The 22,923-nt window shown below is 41.4% G+C and overlaps 1 protein-coding gene across 1 annotated transcript in view; it reads right to left on the reverse strand.

Annotated features, from left to right (window-relative positions):
• The window catches only part of Pacs1 (phosphofurin acidic cluster sorting protein 1), a 120,556-nt gene that overhangs the window by 35,732 nt on the left and 61,901 nt on the right, over positions 1–22,923 (reverse strand). Inside the window, exon 2 of the mRNA XM_013021146.1 lies at positions 785–872. Coding sequence (XP_012876600.1) covers positions 785–872 — 88 coding nt within the window. The remainder of the gene's footprint in view (positions 1–784; positions 873–22,923) is intronic.

The following is a 22,923-nucleotide window of genomic DNA, read 5'->3' on the forward strand; positions in this document are numbered from 1 at the left end:
ATTAGCTTGGCAACAGGTAAATTCCTGAACACTTTTCTTTTTTTTTTTGTCGGCCGTGGGGCTTGAACTCTGGGCCTGGGCGCTGTCCCTCAGCTATTCAGCTCAAGGCCAGCGCTCTACCACTTGAGCTACAGTGCCACTTCCGGTTTTCTGGTGGTTTATTGGAGATAGGAGTCTCATGGTCTCTCCTGCCCGGGCTGGCTTTGAACTGCGGTCCTCAGATCTCAGCCTCCTGAGTAGCTAGGATTACAGGCGTGAGCCACCAGCGCCCAGCTGAACACTTTTCTTGTTTAGCTTCTCCTTTTCTTTCCTTTTTTTTTCTTTTTTTTGATAGGTCATAGGGCTTTAACTCTGGGCCTATGCGCTGTCCCTCAGCTCTTCAGCTCAAGGCGAGCCCTCTACCACTTGAGCCACAGCACCATTTCCAGTTTTCTGATTGGTTTATTGGAGATTAAGAGTCTCATGGACTTTCCTGCTCTGGCTGACTTTGGACTGTGATCCTCAGATCTCAGCCTCCTGAGAAGCTAGGATTACGGGCATGATACACTGGTGCTCAGCTAGCAGGACCGATACTATTCTCCAAAGAAAGCAAGGAGTAAAGAAACTGCTGCCTTAGCTAGAGGCAGAACTGGGACTTAGTAGGTTTTGTGAGCTCAAATGCTATGCCACAACTGTCCCTCACCTTGCTAAGTGAAGAGGGGAGAAGCTCCCAGGAGAACTGCAGCACAACAGCAGGCAAATGGCCCAGCTTCCCTGAGCCCTGAAAACCCAATGCTCAACTCACCTGCAGCTTCACGGCAATGACAACTGAGCTAAGATCTTTGTCCATTTCTTTTAGCATGATGAGTTTCTTCAGGGTCAAGCTGAAGAGCCTAGAAAAATCCAGAGAAAGAAGGCTCTGTCAAGTATAAGAAACATAAAACAAATGCTGGGAGAATACACTCTAATCAAAGTAAGAACATGAAGAGGACATGCGTTCAACAGTAATAGATCTGATTTTAACTCAAATTCGTTTTGTTCCAGGAAACTGTCAAGTGTCACAAATCAGGACACTGCCCCCCTTAACCCCCCTTAACTAAAAGTTGATGTGCCTGTCCTTACTCTCCAATCTCACTGACTGTCATCTTCCTTGACTATGGCTACCTTGTAGCAAGGCTGCCCTGGCTAGCTTTGAACTGCAATCCTCAGATCTCAGTAGCTTAGAGGTGTGAGCCACCAGTATCCGGCATATTCTCTGCTTTTGAGAAATTTATAACCTAGTTGAGCAACGGACTTAAGTCTACCAGACAATTAGGGTGACACTGAATAATGAAGTGCTGATTTACACAAAAGGAGAGCAAGTAACTGGGCTGAGGCTGTAGGGAACACATATTATTGGAGCACAGGCAGATTCTCACCCAGAAACTGTTTTCTTTAGATTCTATTAGACTATGTCTGGAAGAATTAAGCTGTCCACTTGATAACTAGGTACAGAATGGAACAAAATATAATTATATATTATTATACATTATTCTAGCTTGTGCTTAATTTTAAGATGAAGGAAAAATAGCCTCTAGTAACATCTACAAATGATCCTCAACTTGCATCTGTTTCAAATCAATTTCCATCATATTATAGATAGAGAGGTCTACCAAGAAATGAAAAGATTCCATTCCTATTTCCATGTGTGTGTATGTGTGTGTGTGTATATGCATGTGCACACAGGTGCCATTCCTGGGTCTTGATATCAGGGCCTGAGCATTGACCCTGAAATTTTTGCTCAAGGCTAGCATTCTATCACTTGAGCCACAGCTCAAATTCCAGATTTTGGTGTTCACTAGAGACAAAAAGTTTCAAACAGTATCTTCAAACAGTGATTCTCAGATCTCAGACTTTTGAGAAGCTCACATTACAAGGATGAGCAACTGGCATCCGGTTCCCATCTCCTTTCTAACAAGACACCAAAGAACAGTGAAATGGCCACGTGTGTGTGCACACACTGGTTCTGGGGCTTAAACTCAGTGCCTGAGTGTTGTTCCTAAGCTTCGGTTGTTCAAGGCTAGCACTCTACCATTTGAGCCACAGATCCACTTCTGGTTTTTCGTTAGTTCATTGGAGGTAAGAGTCTCACAAGACTTTCCTATCAGGCTGGCTTCAAATTGCAATCCTCAGATCTCAGCCTCCTGAGCAGCTAGGATTATAGGCATGAGCCACTGGTGTCTGACAAAATGGTCACATTTTAGACAGAAAAAAGATGAAAGAGATCTGGATGAAATAAAAAACAGAACAATCTGTGAATCAATGATGGTTTTTTTGAGACCAGAACATATAAAGGCAGGAACACAAGACAAATGACTGGATTATTCCTTTGCTCTACCAGGAAGTGGCTGCGCCATACAAACATGTCCCTTTTCTCTCTGCTTTGGTTACTTAATCATAAGGTAGGAAAGAACAAGGTTGGTCTTCCCTCAGACAGTATTTTCAGCACAAAGTGAAAATCAATAGAAAAAAAATATATATAAAGAAGGTTCTCTTTAGTGAGAGCAACTACTCGTTTCTAGTATTTCTACTTGAATAGACACCTTTAGACACAAACAGGCAATGTACTAAGTAATGTGCTTTTGTTGCGTAAGTTGCCTGAGCAGCGCCCAGGCCCTGAGTTCAAGCTCCATATCTGACTAAACAAACAAATAAATAAGAGCATAGTGCTTAACCACAAGGTTGTTGTAAAGATTAGGTAGGATAACAAGATAAGGCTCCATAAATGAAAGTTCCTTTTCTCTCACTCTCAAAAAATTACAAACACACACACACACACACACACACACACACACACACACACACACAAACAAGTTTCCCAAATACATAAAGATATTTAACATTTTTTTCATGAAACAGCATGACTTGACTGGGAAAGAATAAACTAAGGCATTATTTTTAAATAAGTACACCTAAAAGCAGATTTTTGTTGTTGGTGGTGGTAGTCATGGGGCTTGAACTCTGGGCCTGGACACTGTCCCTCAGCTCTTTAGCTTAAGGCAAGCGCTCTACCACTTGAGCCACAGAGCCACTTTTGGTTTTCCAGTGGTTTATTGGAGGTAAGTCTCATGGACTTTCCTGCCCGGGCTGGCTTTGAACCTTAAACCTCAGATCTCAGCCTCCTGAGTAGCTAGGATTACAGGAGTAAGCCACCAGCGCCTGGCTTAAAAGCAGAATTTTAAAGAGCAAAACAACTAAATTTTTAATCCTGATGTTTGAATGGGGCAATTTTATCCCCAAATTATTCATATGAAGGAATATCAAGAGAATGAGAAAAAGATTAAGAGCCAAACAACAAAAAAATAGAACTAAGAAAAATGCTTAAGCATATTTTATTTCCTGGCCACCATATATGTCTATGAATTGGACATAAGGTTACAAGCATATAATTACTTTGGGGTTATAAATGCCAATGACTTGTACAGACCAAAAAAAGTTATACATATCCCCTCTTGTACAATCTCATCTTCTAAATAAGAAAACAGGCCTCATAGGATTTGCCCATTAAAAGCAAATATGACAATTCTCACGTGAAAAAGACTTAAATGTAAATTTTTCTCCTCTGTGACAAATGAGATAAAGAATAGAATTAAAAAACATTCTCACAGATTTGACACTGCTGACAGATTGAATGCAGTGTATGGGGAAAAAAGAAAACACCATGATGCTTCAGGGATTTTAGTTTGAACAAGGTGGATTTTGGTGGTACTATGTAATGAGATGATAGAGAAGGGGAAGCTTTTTTTTTTTTTTTTGTCTGTCGTGGGGCTTGAACTCTGGGCCTGGACGCTGTCCCTCAGCTCTTCAGCTCAAGGCCAGCGCTCTACCACTTGAGCTACAGTGCCACTTCCGGTTTTCTGGTGGTTTATTGGAGATAGGAGTCTCACGGTCTCTCCTGCCCGGGCTGGCTTTGAACCGCGATCCTCAGATCTCAGCCTCCTGAGTAGCTAGGATTACAGGAGTGAGCCACCAGCGTCCGGCAAGAGAAGGGGAAGTTTTGGGAGAGCAGAACACTCACGAGTTTATTCAGTTTGAGACTTACTGACTATCCAAGTGGAAAAATTGAATAGTTAGCTGGCTATAGGCATCAAAGGAAAAATCAGGCTAGAGACACAGAATTAGGAATCAAGGCAGAAGGATGATATCTATAGCAATGGGACCAGCTGAGATCTTCCAGAATGTTCTACTTTGCCAGAGGAGAACAGCCAAGCAAAAGAAAGAGAAGTACTAGTGAGGTAGGAAAACCAAAAGGATGTGCTTTCATAAACGTGGAGAAAAAAGTGCTTAGGAAGATGTTTCCAGTATAGCTGAGAGATGAAATAAGCTGAGACAGAAAACAAAACAAAACAAAAAAAATGATCAATGGATTTGACAAAATGGAGAATACTGGTGATCACAATTATACATTTCAGGGGAGTAAGAAAAACAAAGCTTGACTGAAACGTACTTTTTCAGAAATATAAGTAAGCAACAGATAAAGATGAGGCCAGAAGACAAGATTTCAAGATGAACAAATGAAGATAGAAGACAGTACAAGGAATGGAATTTGCACTTTGGTCTCCATAGGGACTAGGCTGAGTAACCAACTAGTGAAGTTTCTCCAGCACTCAGCTACTAGTTAATATGTTGGCACCAAATGCTTTTTGAATAAACTTCTTTGCAGTCTCAGGGTTTCCCTTTGGAAAGAGGTTAAGTTTTATCTGACCACACAGGGAAGGGTGATGATTGGGGATGTGAATGTGATGAGTGGAAAGAAAAAACAGCAAATTAAAAGGCATTTTAAAAAGTAGCTCTCAGCTGGGCACTGGTGGCTCACTCCTGTAATCCTACCTACTCCGGATACTGAGATGTGAAGATTGAAGTTGCAAGCCAGCCCAGGCAAAAAAGTCCATTAGCCTCTCTCTTATCTACAACCAGCAAAAAGCAGGAAGTAGAGCTGTGGTTCAAGTGGTAGAGTGAGAGCCTTGAGCAAGAAAGCTTAGGGACAGCACCCAGGCCCTGATTCCAGCATGCATGCACACACACGTGAGCATACATACACATGCACACACACACACACGCACGCATGCACACAAAGTAGCTCTTGCATTTTTAGAACTACATACAAGGAAAAAGATATATCACATAAAAACACAGAAGATTCAATCATGTCCTCCTCTAGCCCTACCTCAGTATGGTGGGGGCTATTACTAAAATCTCCTAGAATTGAAATACATCTAAATTTATTTTCTCTGTAATGAGACTTGAATGATGAACTGCATCATATGCATGGAAGAAATTGTTAATTTTGTGAAGCTCAAAAGAAGCACAATAATGGCACAAAAAATTAAAAGGCTTTTTAAAGTAGATCTTGTACCTGTAGAACTATATACAAGAAAAGGAACATAGCATACAAGGCTAAATAGAAAGATCTTAGTCATGTGTCCAGATTCTGGAAGCATCTCAGGCATCCAGACCTGTCTGCTTCACAAAACTGAAAAGCCAAGAAAGGAAGCCCTATGCTATTATTTTTGCTCCCTTCCCATTCTTGTTCCACTTCTTTCCTCCCTTTATTCCACTCTTCAAACACTCTACTTCTGACAGATTCTAACCATGTTTAAACAAATAAAGCAAGAAAACAGAGTAATTTGGATTCAGGATGTCTTTCTCTACAAAGACAATCAGCATTTTAAAAAGTAGGTCATGTTGGGGGCTGAAACAACTTGCCATTTTACCTTTAAATGGTACATTTAAAAGCATTGTATAACCAGATGGTTTTCTGTTTATCCAGAGATAATTCCAACTTTCTCTGACATCCCTACCCATCCCACCCCAAGGCAAAATTCATACTTTCAGAGAAACACACAGCTACTGGGGGTGGGGGAGGTTACATATTTCAGATAAAAGACTTTACAAGAAAGGAAATGGCATTGTTCTATTGTTTGCATTGATAGGGTTTCAAATAATAATATGCTGCCAAATTGGCATATTGATTATCTCAAGCTCAAATCACCTGAGAAAGTGGAACTTCAAAAGGACATTTGGTTCTCTTTCTCTATGCGCAACAAGCCATAGGATTATTTACAGAGGATGTTCTTTATCAGGCTAGAAAATAGCTTTTGACACCAAGACTGGTAATTGAGGCTACAATGAACCTGAATAAACAACCTTTGAAGTAATCCATATCTTATACTAGCATCTACTACCCTCCCCATATATTTTAGTAATGTCTCTAGAATTTACTACCCTAGTCTACAAATCTATTCATCCTTTCACAAAATATTGTTCTTTGTCTAATATGTTAAATTAAAAAAAGGTATCACATGGCCTTTTTTTTTTTTTTTTGTCAGTCGTGGGTCTTGAACTCTGGGTTTGGGCGCTGTCCCTGCGCTCTTCAGCTCAAGACAAGCTCTCTACCACTTGAGCCACAGTGCCACTTCCAGTTTTCAAGTGGTTTATTGGAGATAAGAGTCTTACGGACTTTCTTGCCTGGGCTGGCTTTGAACCAAGATCCTCAGATTTCAGCCTCCTGAGTAGCTAGGATTATAGGCGTGAGCCACCAGGGCTGGGCTATGTTGGCCATTTCTTTGGCTTTTATTCTCTTATGAAGATTCCTGTGTACATGTAGAATAAATTGGTTATGCTTTGCTGATATTAATCATCTCCTGTATTAATCAGGTTCCTAGAACCAGCCTGTCCATATATGACTAAAGGAGGACTAAAGAATGGCTCAAGTGGTGGAGTGCCTAGCATCAGAAGATCCTGAGTTCAAGACTCAGTATCACAAAAACAAACAAAAACAGAAACAAACACAAACACCCTGAACCAAAAAACAGCTAATTCAAAGATCATTCACCTTGAAAGAAAGAATTCTGGGATATAGATAATCACTTTCAAGTCCACATATAAGGTACAAATTTTAAATCTAAGGCCTGCACAATCATCTAGTTTGTATCAAAAGGGTTAGAAGCTATATGAAAATGTACTGGGCATGGTCTCAAAGTAACTATAAATGCCAGATGCTGAAGGAAATGAGATGCTAAAGGAAAGAGAGCAGAAGGAAGAACTGCAATCAAATTTTCTTATTGTGATGAAATAAATCTTATTTTTGCTGGTTCTGGGGCTTAAGCTCAAGGCCTGGGTGCTGTCCCTGAGGTTTTATGCTCTACTACCACCTGAGTTACAGTTATTTTATATAACATACTTATACCATATTCATCCTCCTTTATCTTGTTACTCCTCCCTCCTCCTGTGGGGTACAACCTTACACAGAGAGGGGGTGGAGAGAGGTGGGTAGAGAATAAATCTTATCAATCCAACTCAGGTCTGGGGTGCTATCCCTGAGCTTTTTGTCCAAGGCTAGTACTCTACCACTTTAGCTACAGAACTCTACTTCCAACTTTTCAGTTCACTGGAGATGAGTCTCATGGATTTTCCTGCCCCTGTTAGCTTCAAACCATGATCCTCAGACCTCAGCTTCCTGAGTATTTATAGATGTGAGCCACCTTCACCCTGCTAATATATTTTTAAGCATGTGCATACAATAATTTTCATTTCATTTCCCTTATTTTCATCTCCAAGGGCTGTCTTCCAAAAGTACCCCAAATTTGGTGGCTTAAAACAATAGAAATTAATTATCTCATAGATGTGGAGGCCAGAGGTCTAAAATGAAGGCACTGGAGGGCTGTGTGCCCTCTGAAGGTTCTGAGGAAGATCACTCTTGCCTCTTCCAGATTCTGGTGGCCATCAGCTTTCCTTGGCACTCTTACCTTGCTATCACTCCAATACCTGCTTGTCTTCACAAAGCCATCTTGCACATGTCCTTTCTACCCCTTGGTATGTCTCAAAATTCCCTCTCATTACTCTACTCTCCCTTTCTTTTCTCCTACAAAGACAAAAGTCACCAGACTTGATCTGTTCTGCCATGACTCCAGTTCCAAATACAATCACATTCATAAGGACCAGGTGGGGGTTAGGACTGGATTTTTTCTTTTTTTTTTTCAGTCGTGGGGCTTGAACTCTGGGCTTGGGTGCTATTCCTCAGCTCTTCAGCTCAAGGGGAGAGCTCTACCGCTTGAACCAGAGCACCACTTCTGGTTTTCTAGTGGTTTACTGGAGGTAAGAGTCTCACAGACTTTCCTGACTGGGCTGGCTTTGAACCGTGATCCTCAGATCTCAGCCTCCTGAGTATCTAGGATGAAAGGCGTGAGCCACTGGTGCCCGGTAGGACTGGATTTGTTGTTGTTGTTGTTTGTCATGGGGGATGAACTCTGGCCCTGGTTGCTGTCCCTCAGCACTTCAGCTCAAAGCTAGCACCCTACCACTTGAGCCACAGTGCCACTTCCTGCTTTTTTCTGCTTATGTGGTGCTGAGGAATCAAACCCAAGGCCTCATGCATGTGAGGCAAGCATTCTACCACTGAGCCACCTTCCCAGCCCGGAATTGATCTTTTAGGGGGCCATTATCCAACCTACTATAAGGAGCAACATCCATCTATAGCTGGGCTCTGACAATTAGAAGTGTTTACCTCCCAGGGCATTCATTATATTCTTCTCAGAATCCAAGACTTGGGAAAAATGCTTCTTTTTGTTTTGGTCGGTCATGGGGCTTGAACTCTGGGCTTGGGCGCTGTCCCTCAGCTCTTCAGCTCAAGGCAAGCACTCTACCGCTTAAGCTACAGCGGCCACTTCTGGTTTTCTGGTGGTTTATTGGAGATAAGAGTCTCATGGACTTTCCCGCCCGGGCTGGCTTTGAACCTTGATCCTCAGATCTCAGTCTCCTGAGTAGCTAGGATTACAGGTGTGAGCCACTGGCGCCTGGCTGAAAAGTGCTTCTTGTAGGAATTCAGTAGTGAATCCCTTGATGCTATGAATGCTGATTCCCTAATTTATCTTTTTTGCCAATCCAAATAAGAGTTTTTCCACTGAAGGAAATGTGAAATTAAATCTGGGTGAAGTTTTAAGTGTGAATTTATTCACTGCCCCCAATGGAATTCATTTAATAGGATCATTTTGTTACTATTACTATCCTCAATATTGTCATCCCTATTTCCTACTTGAGGTTTTTATTTTTTCCTCAGTAATAGGGTTTGAATTCAAGGCCTCAAACTTGCTAGCCTGTTGATCTACTGAGCCGTGACTCTAGCCCTGTTTTTCCTTAGTTATGTTTAGAATAAAGTCTCATTTCTCATCCAGGCGTGTGCCTGCAGTTGCTGAGATAATATACACATGTCGCAGCATCTAGCTTTCCTCTACTGAGGTGGAAACTTGTAGACTTTTCTGCTGAGGCTTTTTTTTTTTTTTTTGTCAGTTGTGGGCTTGAACTCTGGGCCTGGGTGCTGTCCCTCAACTCTTCAGATCAAAGCAAGCACTATCAATTGAGCCACAGCACTTCATGTTTTCTGGTGGTTTATTGGAGATAAGAGTGTCATGGAGCCCTGCGCCTGTGGCTCACGCCTGTAATCCTAACTACTCAGGAGGCTGAGGTCTGAGGATCTCTGTTCAAAGCCAGCCCGGGCAGGAAAGTCCGTGAGACTCTTATCTCCAAAGTGGTGCTATAGCTCAAGCCGTAGAGCGCGTGCCTTGAGCTGAAGAGCTGAGGGACAGCGCCCAAGCCCAGAGTTCAAGCCCCACGACCAACCAAAAAAAAAAGAGTCTCATGGACTTTTTAGCCTAGGCTGGCTTTGAACCCATCCTCAGATCTAAGCCTCCTGAGTAGCCAGGATTACAGGTGTGAACCACTGGCAATCCGTTTTCTATTTGAGTTTTAAACTATACTTATCTTTTAACCACTACCTAGGAAGAGCCTATATTTCAGCTAGTTAGAACTAAGATTTCATCTAATTTAGTTACAGCCTCCTTCAGCTAGTTATAACCATTTTTATTCTCTTTCTCTACTCCAGTACCTTAAGCTATTCTTTCTGCTGCTGCTGCTGCGTGTGTGTGTGTGTGTGTGTGTGTGAAGCTATTTTTTCTGCTGCTGCTGCGTGTGTGTGTGTGTGTGTGTGTTCATTTCCTGGAGCACTTCATGACTGTCCAAACCTTACCAATTTTACCTGTTGATATACTCTAATTTGGAAGTTAATGGGGTAGCATTAGCTGCACAGATACCTATGTAGCACTTAATTTGGCCTGTATTCTAGATGAGTATATATCTACATATCCCTTTATTATCTCTGAATCTTAAAAATATGCAAACTGAGAGATGGGCAGAGAGTAGTAAACAGAGGAACAAGAATAGGAACACAGAGAAGTGAACTCCTTAGCCCATGTACTGACCTATTATACTATTATATAAACTAGAAGATAATGTACCAAAGTGATTACTTAATACTATCCTATGAGAGAGGCAGTCACAGCAAAGAAATACTTTTAAGAAATGCTTTTCTATATATCTCACATCTACAGTGACTATGCATTAATTCTGTGATCAGAAAAATATTCTTTTAAACAGAAAAATGATCTACTGTGGAGGTAGAACAGTAATAGCAAGCACGTAAGTATGAGCCAGATAGTACAGTATGTGATTTACTAGTTTAATCCTCAAAACAATTACAATCCTCATGTTACAGAAAACAAAACAAAGCTGAGTTCAGGTCTTTCAGATGGTAGGTAGCAGTCAGGATGCTGCAAGGTACTTTTGGCTGAGTGGGGCTGTTTGAATCAGATGGCAAACTTCAGTGTCAACCCTAGTCTGACTCTCTGCTAGAGTGCACCTATACCTATGAAATGTTTCACAATTTCGCCCACCTGTAATCCCAGCCACTTGGGAGGCTTGAAGCAGGTGGATTGTGAGACTGAAGCCAGTTTGGCAATTTAGTTGGAATCTACTTGAAATAAAATACAAAGGACTGGAAATGTAGCTAACTGGTACAATGTTAGTCTAGTATGTGTGAGGCCCTGGGTACCATTCCCAGCACTGAAGAGAGAAGGAGCGGGCAAGAGAGAGAATTGTGCCTCTACCTCTGTGCCAATGCACGAATCATCTCAAAGCCCATCTCCTCTCCTGATTTCCTACCAAGAGTCAAGATTTTTTCCCTTCTTTGAGGCCCACAATGCTTCTACTTATTAAAAATCTCAGCTATCTCTTCCCATTCAGTGTGTGCTGAAGGACAGGGACTGTCTTCCTCTTACTTAAATCCCTCTAACTCCTAAGAGTGGTTTGAAAGAAAAAAGGAAATGTGTAGTTTATTGAATTAAACCATCTAATCAAAGAATGAAAATATACCAAAAGAAGGAAAAAATCTACTTCACCTCACTAAGCAGAAAAAAAAACTAAGTGTTTTCATCTAACAGACTTCTTAATTGGACAACATTAGCTCAGATTAAAGGGCACTAAATTATCCCTTTCTAAACAGTGTCACAAATACAGAATATTTTCTGGATGAGCTGGGCACACTGCCAAGTCTTTTTCTAATTAGGTCCTGTGGTTAATTCCTTAATCTGTTCCCCTTTTCTTGTATCTTTTTCCATTGTTTTTGTGAAAATGGGGTAGTCTTCTACACAAGTCTCAGAAGGGTAGACATATTAACACTAAACAACTGCTGTCCTTCAATTAGGTCAGTAACACCTTCTCTTCCTCAGTTATCTCTGGGAGAGGGAAAACCTGTACCCTCTCAGCAAGGCTGTAGGAAGCAGGCACCTGAACACCAAGAGGGGGAATGCCAGCTGGCACATCCCTACAGATGGCAATTTGATAATTTTTGCCCACCTGCATATATGTATAAATGCTTTGATTTACTTTTCAACTCCTAAGAATTTGTCCTACAAATCTATATTGTAATAGCAGTAGACTGGAGAACCTAAATAACCTTAAAGAATGGACAGCTGTGCAACTGTAAAAGCAAATACATGTCTGTATGTATAGACATACATACATACCCACACGCGTGTGTGTGTGTGTGTGTGTGTGTGTGTGTGTGTAGGTCGTGGGGCTTGAACTCTGGGCCTGGTGCTGTCCCTCAGCTCTTCAGCTCAAGGCAAGCACTCTACTGCTTGAGCCACAGCACCACTTCAGGTTTTCCAGTGGTTTATTGGAGATAAGAGTCTCACGAAGGGGCTGCGAAGGTGGCTCAGTGGTACAGCGCTTGCCTTGCATGCATGAGGCCCTGGGTTCAATTCCTCAGCACCACATAAGCAAAAAGAAGCCGGAAGTGGTGCTGTGGCTCAAGTGGTAGAGCGCTAGCCTTGAGCTGAAGAGCTGAGGGACAGCGCCCAGGCCCAGAGTTCAGGCCCCATGACAGGACCCCCCCCCCAAAAAAAAAGTCTCACGGAGTTTCCTGCATGGGCTGGCTTTGAACCATGACTCTCAGATCTCAGCCTCCTGAGTAGCTAGGATTACAGGCTGAGTAGCTAGGATTACAGACATGAGCCACCAGCGCTGGGTTGTATTTTTTTTTTGATGGGTTGTGGGATTTGAACTCAGGGCCTGGGTGCTGTCCCTGCAATTTTTGCTCAAGGCTAGCTCTCTTATCACTTGAGCCACAGCTCTACTTCTAGCTTTTCAGTAGCTAATTGAAGATCAGAGTCACAAGTGGGAAGGAAAAGTGGGAGAAAACAAGGGAGGGGAGAACAATGTTTGACAAGAAAAGTACTCATTACCTTGCTTATATAACTGTAACACCTCTGTAACATCACCCTTCCAATAAAAAAAAAAAAAGAATAACAACAAATTTCCCTGCCCAGGCTGGCTTTGATCTTCAGATCTCAGCATCCTGAGCCACTGATGCTCGGCAATCTCCACTATTTCTGACAATAAATTTATAATATTTATAACACCAATCCTTTTTGGATCACATGTATTTTTCTTTACCGGCTTTTAAATTTTCCTATTTATCTTTGGTTTTAGTGTTCTGACTATGATGTAACTCGGACTCCTTTTTCTCTGTGTTTAGAAACAATAATGAGTTTCCAGAGTTAATTTTTTCTACCAAGTTAGGGGCTATTATGTTTTCAAATACTGTCTATTCTAACTTTTCTCTTCCCTTTCCAGGATTCCAATTACAGTCACATCGAACTACATGATATTGTCTTACAGGTCTCAGAAGCGCCATTCACTTTTTTTCAATTTTTTCTCCTCTCATTTGCCAACAGGGTAATTCTCATTGATCTTCAAGTACAAAAACACTTTTTTCTGATTTTAAAGCTACTGTTGAGCACCTCTGTGAGTTTTAAAGTTTTCAGTTATTTTACTTCAGCTTTACACAACTTTCATGTTTTTATGGTCTGTGTTTTAGTTACAATGTATTCACTTATTTTCCTTTAATTCTTTGATCACTTTTGTGTATAATCCTTTATTTTGTGTATAATTCTTTGATCTTATATATAATAGTTGCTTTGAAATCTTTTGGCAAAATCCAACATTTGTACATACTTCGCTTAGTTTCTATGACTGGTTTTCTTCTGCATATGTTACACTAGTGATTATAGGAAGAAAATTGGCTATTATAGAAGTCTGGGTCCAGCTCTGTCCTTCTCAGGATATTGGGGTGTTTTCTCTTTTTTTCTAGTAGGTAATTTGTCTAGAATCAAACTGCAAATGTACACTCCCATTCTGCTCAGTTCTTGCAGCTTCTAGCTGCTGCTTTGTTAGCCTAGCACCCTGGAGTCTCCCCTGCACCTGGGAAATGTGGCAGACAACCAAGGATTTTGGCATTTTATATTCAAGACTCACTGTTTCCCCCTAATTTTTCAGCTGCATTTTCTGTCTCAGGGTTTCTTCTCTTACATGCCAAGACACTTAGGCTTTGGCCTTCTACTGTATGAGCTGTACACAGATTAGGAATATTGATTTTTCAGTTAAAAAAAAAAACATCAGGGACCAGGTGCTGGTGGCATACACCTGTAACCCTAGCTACTCAGGAGGCTGAGATCTGAGGATCTCAGTTTGAAGCTAGCCCAGGCAGAAAAGTCCAATTAACCATAAGAAAACTGAAGTGGCACTGTGGCTCAAAGTGGTAGAGCGCTAACCTTGAGCAAAAGAGTTCTGCAACAGTGCCCTGGCTCCATGAACACACACACACACACACACACAGGCTCTGATTTCAAGCTCCATGAACACACACACACACACACACACACACAGGCTCTGATTTCAAGCTCCATGAACACACACACACACATACAGACACACAGGCTCTGAGTTCAAGCTCCATGAACAAACACACACACACACACACACACACACACAGACACACACACACACTCTCTGAGTTCAAGCTCCATGACCACACACCCACACCCATACACAGGCTCTGAGTTCAAGCTCCATGACCACACACACACACACACACACACACACACACACACACACACACACACACACACACACACACACACACACACACCTAAGCAATAGAGCCCAGGTTGAGTGAGTTCAAGCTCCATGACCACACACACACACACACACACACACACACACACACACACACACACACACACCTAAGCAATAGAGCCCAGGTTGAGTGAGTTCAAGACTCAGGGCCTGGGGGCTATCCTTCAGCTTTTGTGTTCAAGGTTAACATTCTACCACTTGAGCCACAGCTCCACTTCTGGCTTACTGGTGGTTATCTGGAGGGTGGTTATCTGGAGATAACCAATTAACCTTCCTGCCTGGGCTGGTTCTGAAATGTGATCCTCAGATCTCAGCCTCCTAAGTAGCTAGGATTAGAGGCATGAGCCTGTAGGATTGATTACATGATTATCAGCACCTTGCCAGAATGGATACATTTCTACTGACCTATCTTCCTTTCAAATCTACTACTAAATTTGCACAGTATGTTTTTTTATTTTATTGTAATTTTCAGCTCTACATTTTGCATTTGCTTTTTACATTTTTTACATTTCACTAGGATTATTTGGGGTATTGTTCTCATATTATTTTTATTTTTTGCTGGTACTGGGCTTGAACTCAGGTCCTTGTGCTCTAACTTGGCTTTTTCCACTCAAGGCTGGTTCGCTACCACTTGAGCTACACCTCTACTTCTGGCTTTTTGCCAGTTAAACTGGAGATAAGGGTCTTACAGACTTTTCTGCCAGGGCTGGCTTCAGACCTCAATCTGCAGATCTCAGCCTCCCTAGTGGCTAGGACTGCAGGTATAAACCACCAAAGCCTGGCTCTCATACCTAAAAACTGTAACATTTCCTTTATTCTTTTTTTGCCAATCCTGGGACTTGAACTCAGGGCCTGGGCTGAGCTTCTTTTGCTCAAGGCTACCACTGGAGCCACAGTGCCACTTCTGGCTTTTTCTGTTTATGCAGTATTGAGGAATTGAATCCAGGGATGCATACATGCTAGGCAAGCACTCTACCACTAAGCCACATCCCCAGCCCCCTCAGCTACTTTAAAATCCCCACTTTCACATGATATGACATTGTAAATCACTAAATGAAAATATATGTCAAATGTGAGATGAGAAAGAAAAGTAAACTATTCATACCCAGCTCTCTTCTTAAATTGTTATACCAGGCAATTCTAGGACTTGAGATGGCAAAATAAAACTTGTTAAAAATGGCTATATAAGCCGGGCGCTGGCGGCTCACGTCTGTAATCCTAGCTACTCAGGAGGCTGAGATCTGAGGATCACAGTTCAAAGCCAGCCCGGGCAGGAGAGATCGTGAGACTCCTATCTCCAATAAACCACCAGAAAACCGGAAGTGGCGCTGTAGCTCAAGTGGTAGAGCCCTTGCCTTGAGCTGAAGAGCTCAAGACCCACGACCGACCAAAAAAAAAAAAAAAGCTATATGTCTGTTTGGATGGGCTGGGAAGGTGGCTCAGTGGTAGAGTGCTTGCCTTGCATGCATGAGGCCCTGGGTTTGATTCCTCAGCACCACATAAGCAGAAAAAAAAGCCGGAAGTGGCGCTGTGGCTCAAATGGTAGAGTTCTAGCCTTGAGCTGAAGAGCTGAGGGACAGTGCCCAGACCCAGAGTTCAGGCCCACAACTGGACCTGCCCCCCCGCAAAAAAAAAGTCTGCCTGGTACAAGGAATGAGTTTCACCTTAATTCTTTTGTAATATTTATTTTTTAAATTATTATAATAAAGGTGGTATATGAATACATTTCTTATTTTTTTGTCAGTTGTGGGGCCTGAACTCTGAGCCCTCAAACCCCCCTACAAGTTGAATAGTTCATTTTCAAGTGTCTAGTGAGTACCACTGCTGCATTTGTTCACCCTTTGTCCATTCATTTCTGTGCCCTCCCCTCCCTTCCCAAAAACAGATAAACTTAAAACAAGACAGAAATAAAAGAAAACAAGAACAGCAACAAAGAAAAAACCTTTTGTGGGACTGGGAATGTGGCTTAGTGGTAGAGTGCTTGCTTAGCATGCATGAAGCCCTGAGTACCACATAAACAGAAAAGCTGGAAGTGGCCCTGTTGCTCAAGTAGTGGAGTGCTAGCCTTGAGCAAAAAGCAGCTCAGGGACTGTGCTAGACCCTGAGTTCAAGCTCTAGGGCTGGCAAAACAACAAAACAAAACAAAAACCTTTTCTTTCCATGTCTTCGTGTTCATCTCAATAAATATTATTTTATATGATAAGATGCACATAGGCATTGTGCCTTGATGTTCCTTTCCTAAGAATATCCTCCTCTGGTTTCACTATATGTGAATGCCTAGAGTCCTGTATAATTTATCATGTCCCTTGTGTATTTTAGGATTAGCTTCTGCATATGAGAAAAAAACATGCACCATTTGTCTGAGCTTGGCTTATCTTACTTAACATGATTTGTTCTAGGTCCATCCATTTCCCTGCAAATTACATAATATTATACCTTCTAATGGCTGTGTAAAATTCCATTGTGTATAGGTACCATATTTGTTGGATTCACTCATCTACTATAGGGGTATCTGGGCTGTTTCCATAGCTTGGCTATTGTGAACAGTGCAGGAATGAACATGGATGTATTCGTTTATGGTCCTGGCTTGTGATGTTCTGGATAGATGCCCAGGAGTGGGTTGTAAGGCTGTGTTGTAAGGAAGATCTGTGGTTAGTTTTTTGAGGAACCTCTAGCTGTTGTCCAGAGTGGTTGTACTACTTTATATTTTCACTAGCAGTATAGTTCTTTTCCTCCACATTCCCCAGTTAAATTGGCCACCAACATTGGTTGTAGTTCAAATTTACATTGGTAGCCAATTTAACTGGGGTGAGATGGAGTTTCAGAGTTGTTTTTGGTTTTTTTCCTTAGAGTTGTTTTGATTTGCATTTCTTTTTTTTTTTTTCCCCTCCAGTCCTGGGGCTTGACCTCAAGGCCTGGGCACTGTCCTTGGACTTCTGTCCTTGGGCTTCTTTTACTCTAGGCTAGCACTCTACAATACTTGAGCCCCAGTGCCACTTCCAGTATTTTCTGTTTATGTGGTATTGAGGAATCAAACCAAGGGCTTCATGTACGCTAGGCAAGCACTCTATCACTAAGCCACATTCCCAGCCCCGATTTGCATTCCTTTATGGCCAAGGATAATGAGCATTTTCTCAAGTGTTTCTTTGCCATTCTTACCTCTTCTTCTGAGAAATCTCTCTTTGTGCATTTAGTGCTTAGTTTATTAGCTTTGGGTGGGGTTGATTTCTTGAGCTCCTTGTATATTTTGGATATTAAGCCTTTGTGCAATGTATCGCTGGTAAAGATCTCCTAATTTCACTTTAATTTTTTTTTTGGTCAGTAGTGGGGCTAGCACTCTAGGCCTGGGCGCTGTCCCTCAGCTTTTCAGCTCAAGGCGAGTGCTCTACCGCTTGAGCCACAGTGCCACTTCCGGTTTTCTAGTGGTTTATTGGAGATAAGAGTCTCACAGACTTTCCTGCCTGGGCTGGCTTTGAACCTCGATCCTCAGATCTCAGCCTCCTGAGTATATAGGATTACAGGCGTGAGCTACGGATACCCGGCTTCACCTTAATTCTTAAAGAAAGAAACTGCTAGGCTCTTTTTTAAAAATTTCCTTTCCTATAAGGCATAGATTCTCTATTGTCTGGTATCTGAAGCCACCCACAAGCTACTGAATGATGGCTACTCAGTCCCCAGTAATAAACAGGTAGATAGCCTTCCATAGTTATTTGTACAAATAACGAACTCAACATTTTTTTTCCTGCCTTAAAAGACCTTGTTCACTCCTTTAATACTACTGTGTCTTTTTTGTTAAAGAAATGATTCATACTACTGTACCTTATCCAATAAAAACTGCAAAATACCACCTGACTCTTGTCATTCAGCTAACAGATAGGTATTATTGTTACTGCTAGTCTTCTTATTTTTTTTTTTTAGATTTTTTTAATTGTGAAAATACCATACAGAGGGGTTACAATTACATGGGCAAGATAATCAGTACATTTCTTATTCTTCCTCATATTCTTTGATAAGGACTCAACCCCCTCCAAAAATCTAAATATAGTCAGTTATAAACAAAAAGCCAAGTTTGAGAATTTTGGACTTTTAAGAATTATATAATCATTATATAATCATGTACATCATAAAATTAAAAGTATTTTTATATTGCTGCTAAGTCTGTGACAAAGCATTTATTCCATGCAACCTACCTTAAATAAATTGCAGCATCACTTTAAAGCTTTATTTATTTATTTATTTATTTATTTATATTTTTTGATTGGTTGTGGGGGTTGAACTCTAGGCTTGGGCGCTGTCCCTGTGCTCTTCAGCTCAAGGCTAGCACTCTACCACTTGAGCTACAGCACCACTTCTGGTTTTTTGAGTGGTTTGTTGGAGATAGGAGTCTCACGGACTCTCCTGCCCAGGCTGGCTTTGAACCGCGATCCTCAGATCTCAAGCCTCCTGAGTAGCTAGGATTATAGGCGTGAGCCACCAGCACCTGGCTAAGCTTTATTTTTGAGACATGGTTTTCCATATAGCTCAGATGGCCTTGAACTCAGGATCCTACTGCCTCAGTCTGCAGTATGCTAGAACTACAGGTTGAACTACCAAACCAAAATGATTTGTTCCCTCACAAAACTCTTTACTAGCAAAGAGAATGGCTTCCAATTTAAATATTATACATTTAAGTAAGGGCAAACATCATAGCAAACCAAATTTCCCATCCATTTCTTGTGCTGGCTTAGTGGTCCAATAGGACTGGCATGTGTGAAAGGGAAGAGCAAGGATGACACTAACAAGGACTTCAAAGTAACCAGATCCTGTTCAGCTGAGTCACACAGGGTGCAATTTACAAAACAAGCAAGTACAAAATCTCTATGCTCAGTGTAACAACAGCCCCAAAAGCGCTCAGACAAGAATGCTACCCAAGGAATGTGAAAATGTCACAGATGATGGCTCTTCCAGACTGCAAGAAGTTTAACTAACTCAGTCTCTTGAAGCCAAGAGCCTATTACAAGCAGAGTTAGCAGACAAGAAGGGAGTGCTTACCAGATGGCAATCCAATTGCAAGGTCCTTGACAACACTATAATCTAATACCTCTTGAGAATGAAATCACTCTTTTTGTTTGGCATTTGATTAATAGCACTACCTGACTGCAGTTTTAAAAAGCTGTACCAGGAAAAACAGTCTCTTTTACTGAATAGATTGATCTGACCTATCTAAATAATGAAAGTGCTACTAAAGCCATACAGCTGAAAAGTCTATGCAAGCTAAACTTGGGTTATGATTCATTTTGTTTTCTCAATAATAGCATGCTAGATAAAACATCATTAATAGATTTGGGGCTTTTCCAGTGAAGGTGGATAACATGAAGAGGATAGAATGTAAAAGCACTGGACAGAATTTAAAAATCCTAGGGGTAACAAGTTTGACAAAAAATGTACTCACTACCTCACTTATCTAACTGTAAATTTAAATTAAAAAATAATTAAAAAATTCTAGACATTGTTTAGAACCACCCCAACTCTCCTAGGGCAGATCTCAAAGAGAATTAGTGTTAAGTGGCAGCCTGTTTAAACCTTTGCTCTTGTGTAAACTTCAGTTTACAGTAACAAGGATTATCCCCTTCTTTTTCCCCTCCTACACCAAGATACTTCACACACAGTGAGATCAAAGGAGAATATTCTTAGGAATAAAAAGGCACAATGCTGGGGCTGGGAAGGTGGCTCAGTGGTAGAGCACTTGCCTTGCATGCATGAAGCCCTGAATTCGATTCCTCAGCACCACATAAGCAAAAAGAAAAAAGCTGGAAGTGGCGCTGTGGCTCAAATGGTAGAGCGCTAGCCTTGAGCTGAAGAGCTGAGGGACAGCGCCCAGGCCCAGAGTTCAGGCCCCATGACCGGACCAAAAAAAAAAAAAAAGGCACAATGCCTATGTCCATTTGATCATACAAAATACTATTTTTTTATTTGAACTCCAGGAAAAGGAAACAAAAGGGTTTTCTTTGTTGGTGCTTTTGTTTTCTTTTTTTTTTTCTGTCTTACTTGTTCAATTATCTGTCTTTTAGAGGGTATGGGAAGGGCCCAGAAGTAGAAGGACAAAGTCTGAACAAATGCAGCAGTGGTGTTCACTAGACACTGTTGAAAATGAACTATACAACTTGTAGGTGGGGATGGAAGGGAAAAACTGGTGAGATGCCATTGTCCCAAAAGAAATGTACTTGTTACCTGTAAACAATAAAATGAAAGTTAAAAAGTAAACAAGATGCTGATCCTTAGAAGATGAACACATTCTATCTAGGTTACTGGAAAGGAAGACAGCCTGCCATGCCAGTACCGCTCTCTGGCATTAATTCTGGTTCACTGAGCTCCAGCCAAAGGAGGAGGGTAGATAAGTAAGGCCTCTATACCATAGCTCATACAAAGCAGACTGCCAGCAAATCCACTGGCAGTAAAACACCCAGGAAATAACTGGCTGCTAGAGCCACTTGCCAGAGTGCACCCTCTACTGGAGGGGTGAAGAAACCATCTTTACAGGCTGCTACAGGTGAAATTTAGACACTATCAGAACTTGTGATTCCCAAGTTCCCTTTCTGCATCCGGTGAGAGAAACTGTTCAGGATTTCAAACAGATCTGCACTTCCAGAGTGCAGCTATTGGTGCTTTGCAGGAGGTTAAGTGAGCCCTATCTGGTTGGCCTTTTTGAAGATACCAACCAGTATGCTAGCCATACCAAATATGTAACAATTATGACAAAAAATATCCAGCCAGCATACTACGTATGTGGAGCACGTGCATAAGAATTCACTATTGGAGGGCGTAACAAGGCTGCATAGAAAATGTACTCATTTTCTTACCCATGTAACTGTAACCCCTCTGTATAGTATCTTTACAATTAAAAAAAAAAGAAATAAAAAAATAAAAAAAGAATGCATTATTATGGAAAGCATTTCATACTCAAAAAGGTTCCCCCCACTCTTCCTGTTATCAATTGTTTTCAATGTTAAGATTTTCCCCACTTCCATGGAGTCAAAAGGTACCTAAGTAGATGATTACAAGGGGAAAAACAGAAGACAGAAATCAAGTACTGGCAGTGTTTCCCATTTCATTTGTGTGAATTTTTAATACAAATGTGGGGATGTAAAGCATTAATATAAGCAAAAAAAGTTTCAGTGAATGAGTTTAAGCAGTTCAACTTTAAAACTACTATATAAATAAAACTGTAAAATTTTTCTGGACAATGCCAGAATTTGAATTTTTTATTTTATTTTTTGGTGCCTGTCCTGGGCCTTGAACTCAGAGCCTGGGTGCTATCCCTCAGCATCCAGTGGGTAAAACCTTCCTATGTATGAACAAAATGCATGAATAAAATCCAGACCCTATTTCCTAAGTTTTACTACATTAAAGAAAAAAATACTGCAAACACTACTATACAAACACCTGAAGAAACGACAGAGACATTTTTAATTCACATTTAAGACCTTGGGTTTGGGGCTGGGAAGGTGGTTCAGTGGTAGAGTGCTTGCCTTGCATGCACCTTGGGTTCAATTCCTCAGCACCACATAGGCAGAAAAAGCCAGAAGTGGTATTGTGGCTCAAATGGTAGAGTGCTAGCCTTGAGCTGAAGAGCTGAGGGGTGGCACCCAAGCCCAGAGTTCAGGCCCCATGACTGGCAAAAAAAAAAGACCTCAGGTTATTTTTGAAAGCTCCAAAGTTAGGAAGAAAAACTCCCATAAGGCAAGAGAAAAATGGGCCAAGCTCACTGAAGACCAGGGAGGCTCAGAGTATCTTCTGTGAGATAGCAGAATGCCAGATTCATTGTTACAAATGGCTGAATCAGGATTAACAGTGGAAATTCTATGAAAGAGAGAAAGAGGAGAGGGGAAAAAAGATGGGAGAAGAAGAAAAATTCATGCCAGGCATAGATAAGATGTCTCTCTAACTCTTTTCTTCTAGCATCAAAATGTATGCCCTTTTTGGATGATAATCATATCCTAAAATTCAAATTGGCTCTGTGGGCTGCAAGAAAACATTAGAGATGCTACAGCAAAAGAAGCGGTTAACAGTTAAGCGGGAACAAACAACAAAGATATAGCACCAACCAGTACAAATGAATGCTGGCTGGGCAGCACCAAACCTCTGAAATTACTGATTTGACAGTCTGTGTACAGGACATAAAAAATTCTTCTACTGGGCTCGATATGAAAGTGCATGAGGGGGCTGGGAAGGTGGCTCAGTGATACAGTGCTTGCCTTGCATGCTCGAGGCCCTGGGTTCGATTCCTCAGCACCACATAAGCAAAAAGAAAAAAGCCGGACGTGGTGCTGTGGCTCAAGTGGTAGAGCGCTAGCCTTGAGCTGAAGAGCTGAGGGACAGTGCCCAGGCCCAGAGTTCAGGCCCCACGACCGGACCCAAAAAAAAAAAAAGAAAGTGCATGAGTGTGCAGGCGACATAGACAAGAGGATCACAGTTTGATAAAAAAAAAAATAATAAGTCAGATCCTATCAAAACAAATAACTAAGGCAATAAAGGGCTGGGGATTTGGTTCAAGTGGTAAAGTACCCAACCTAGTAAGCACACGTCCCTGAGTTCAAATTTTGGTACATCCTTTCA

The sequence above is a fragment of the Dipodomys ordii genome, unplaced genomic scaffold (genome assembly GCF_000151885.1).
Source record: "Dipodomys ordii isolate 6190 unplaced genomic scaffold, Dord_2.0 Scaffold54, whole genome shotgun sequence".
Classification (NCBI taxonomy): domain Eukaryota; kingdom Metazoa; phylum Chordata; class Mammalia; order Rodentia; family Heteromyidae; genus Dipodomys; species Dipodomys ordii.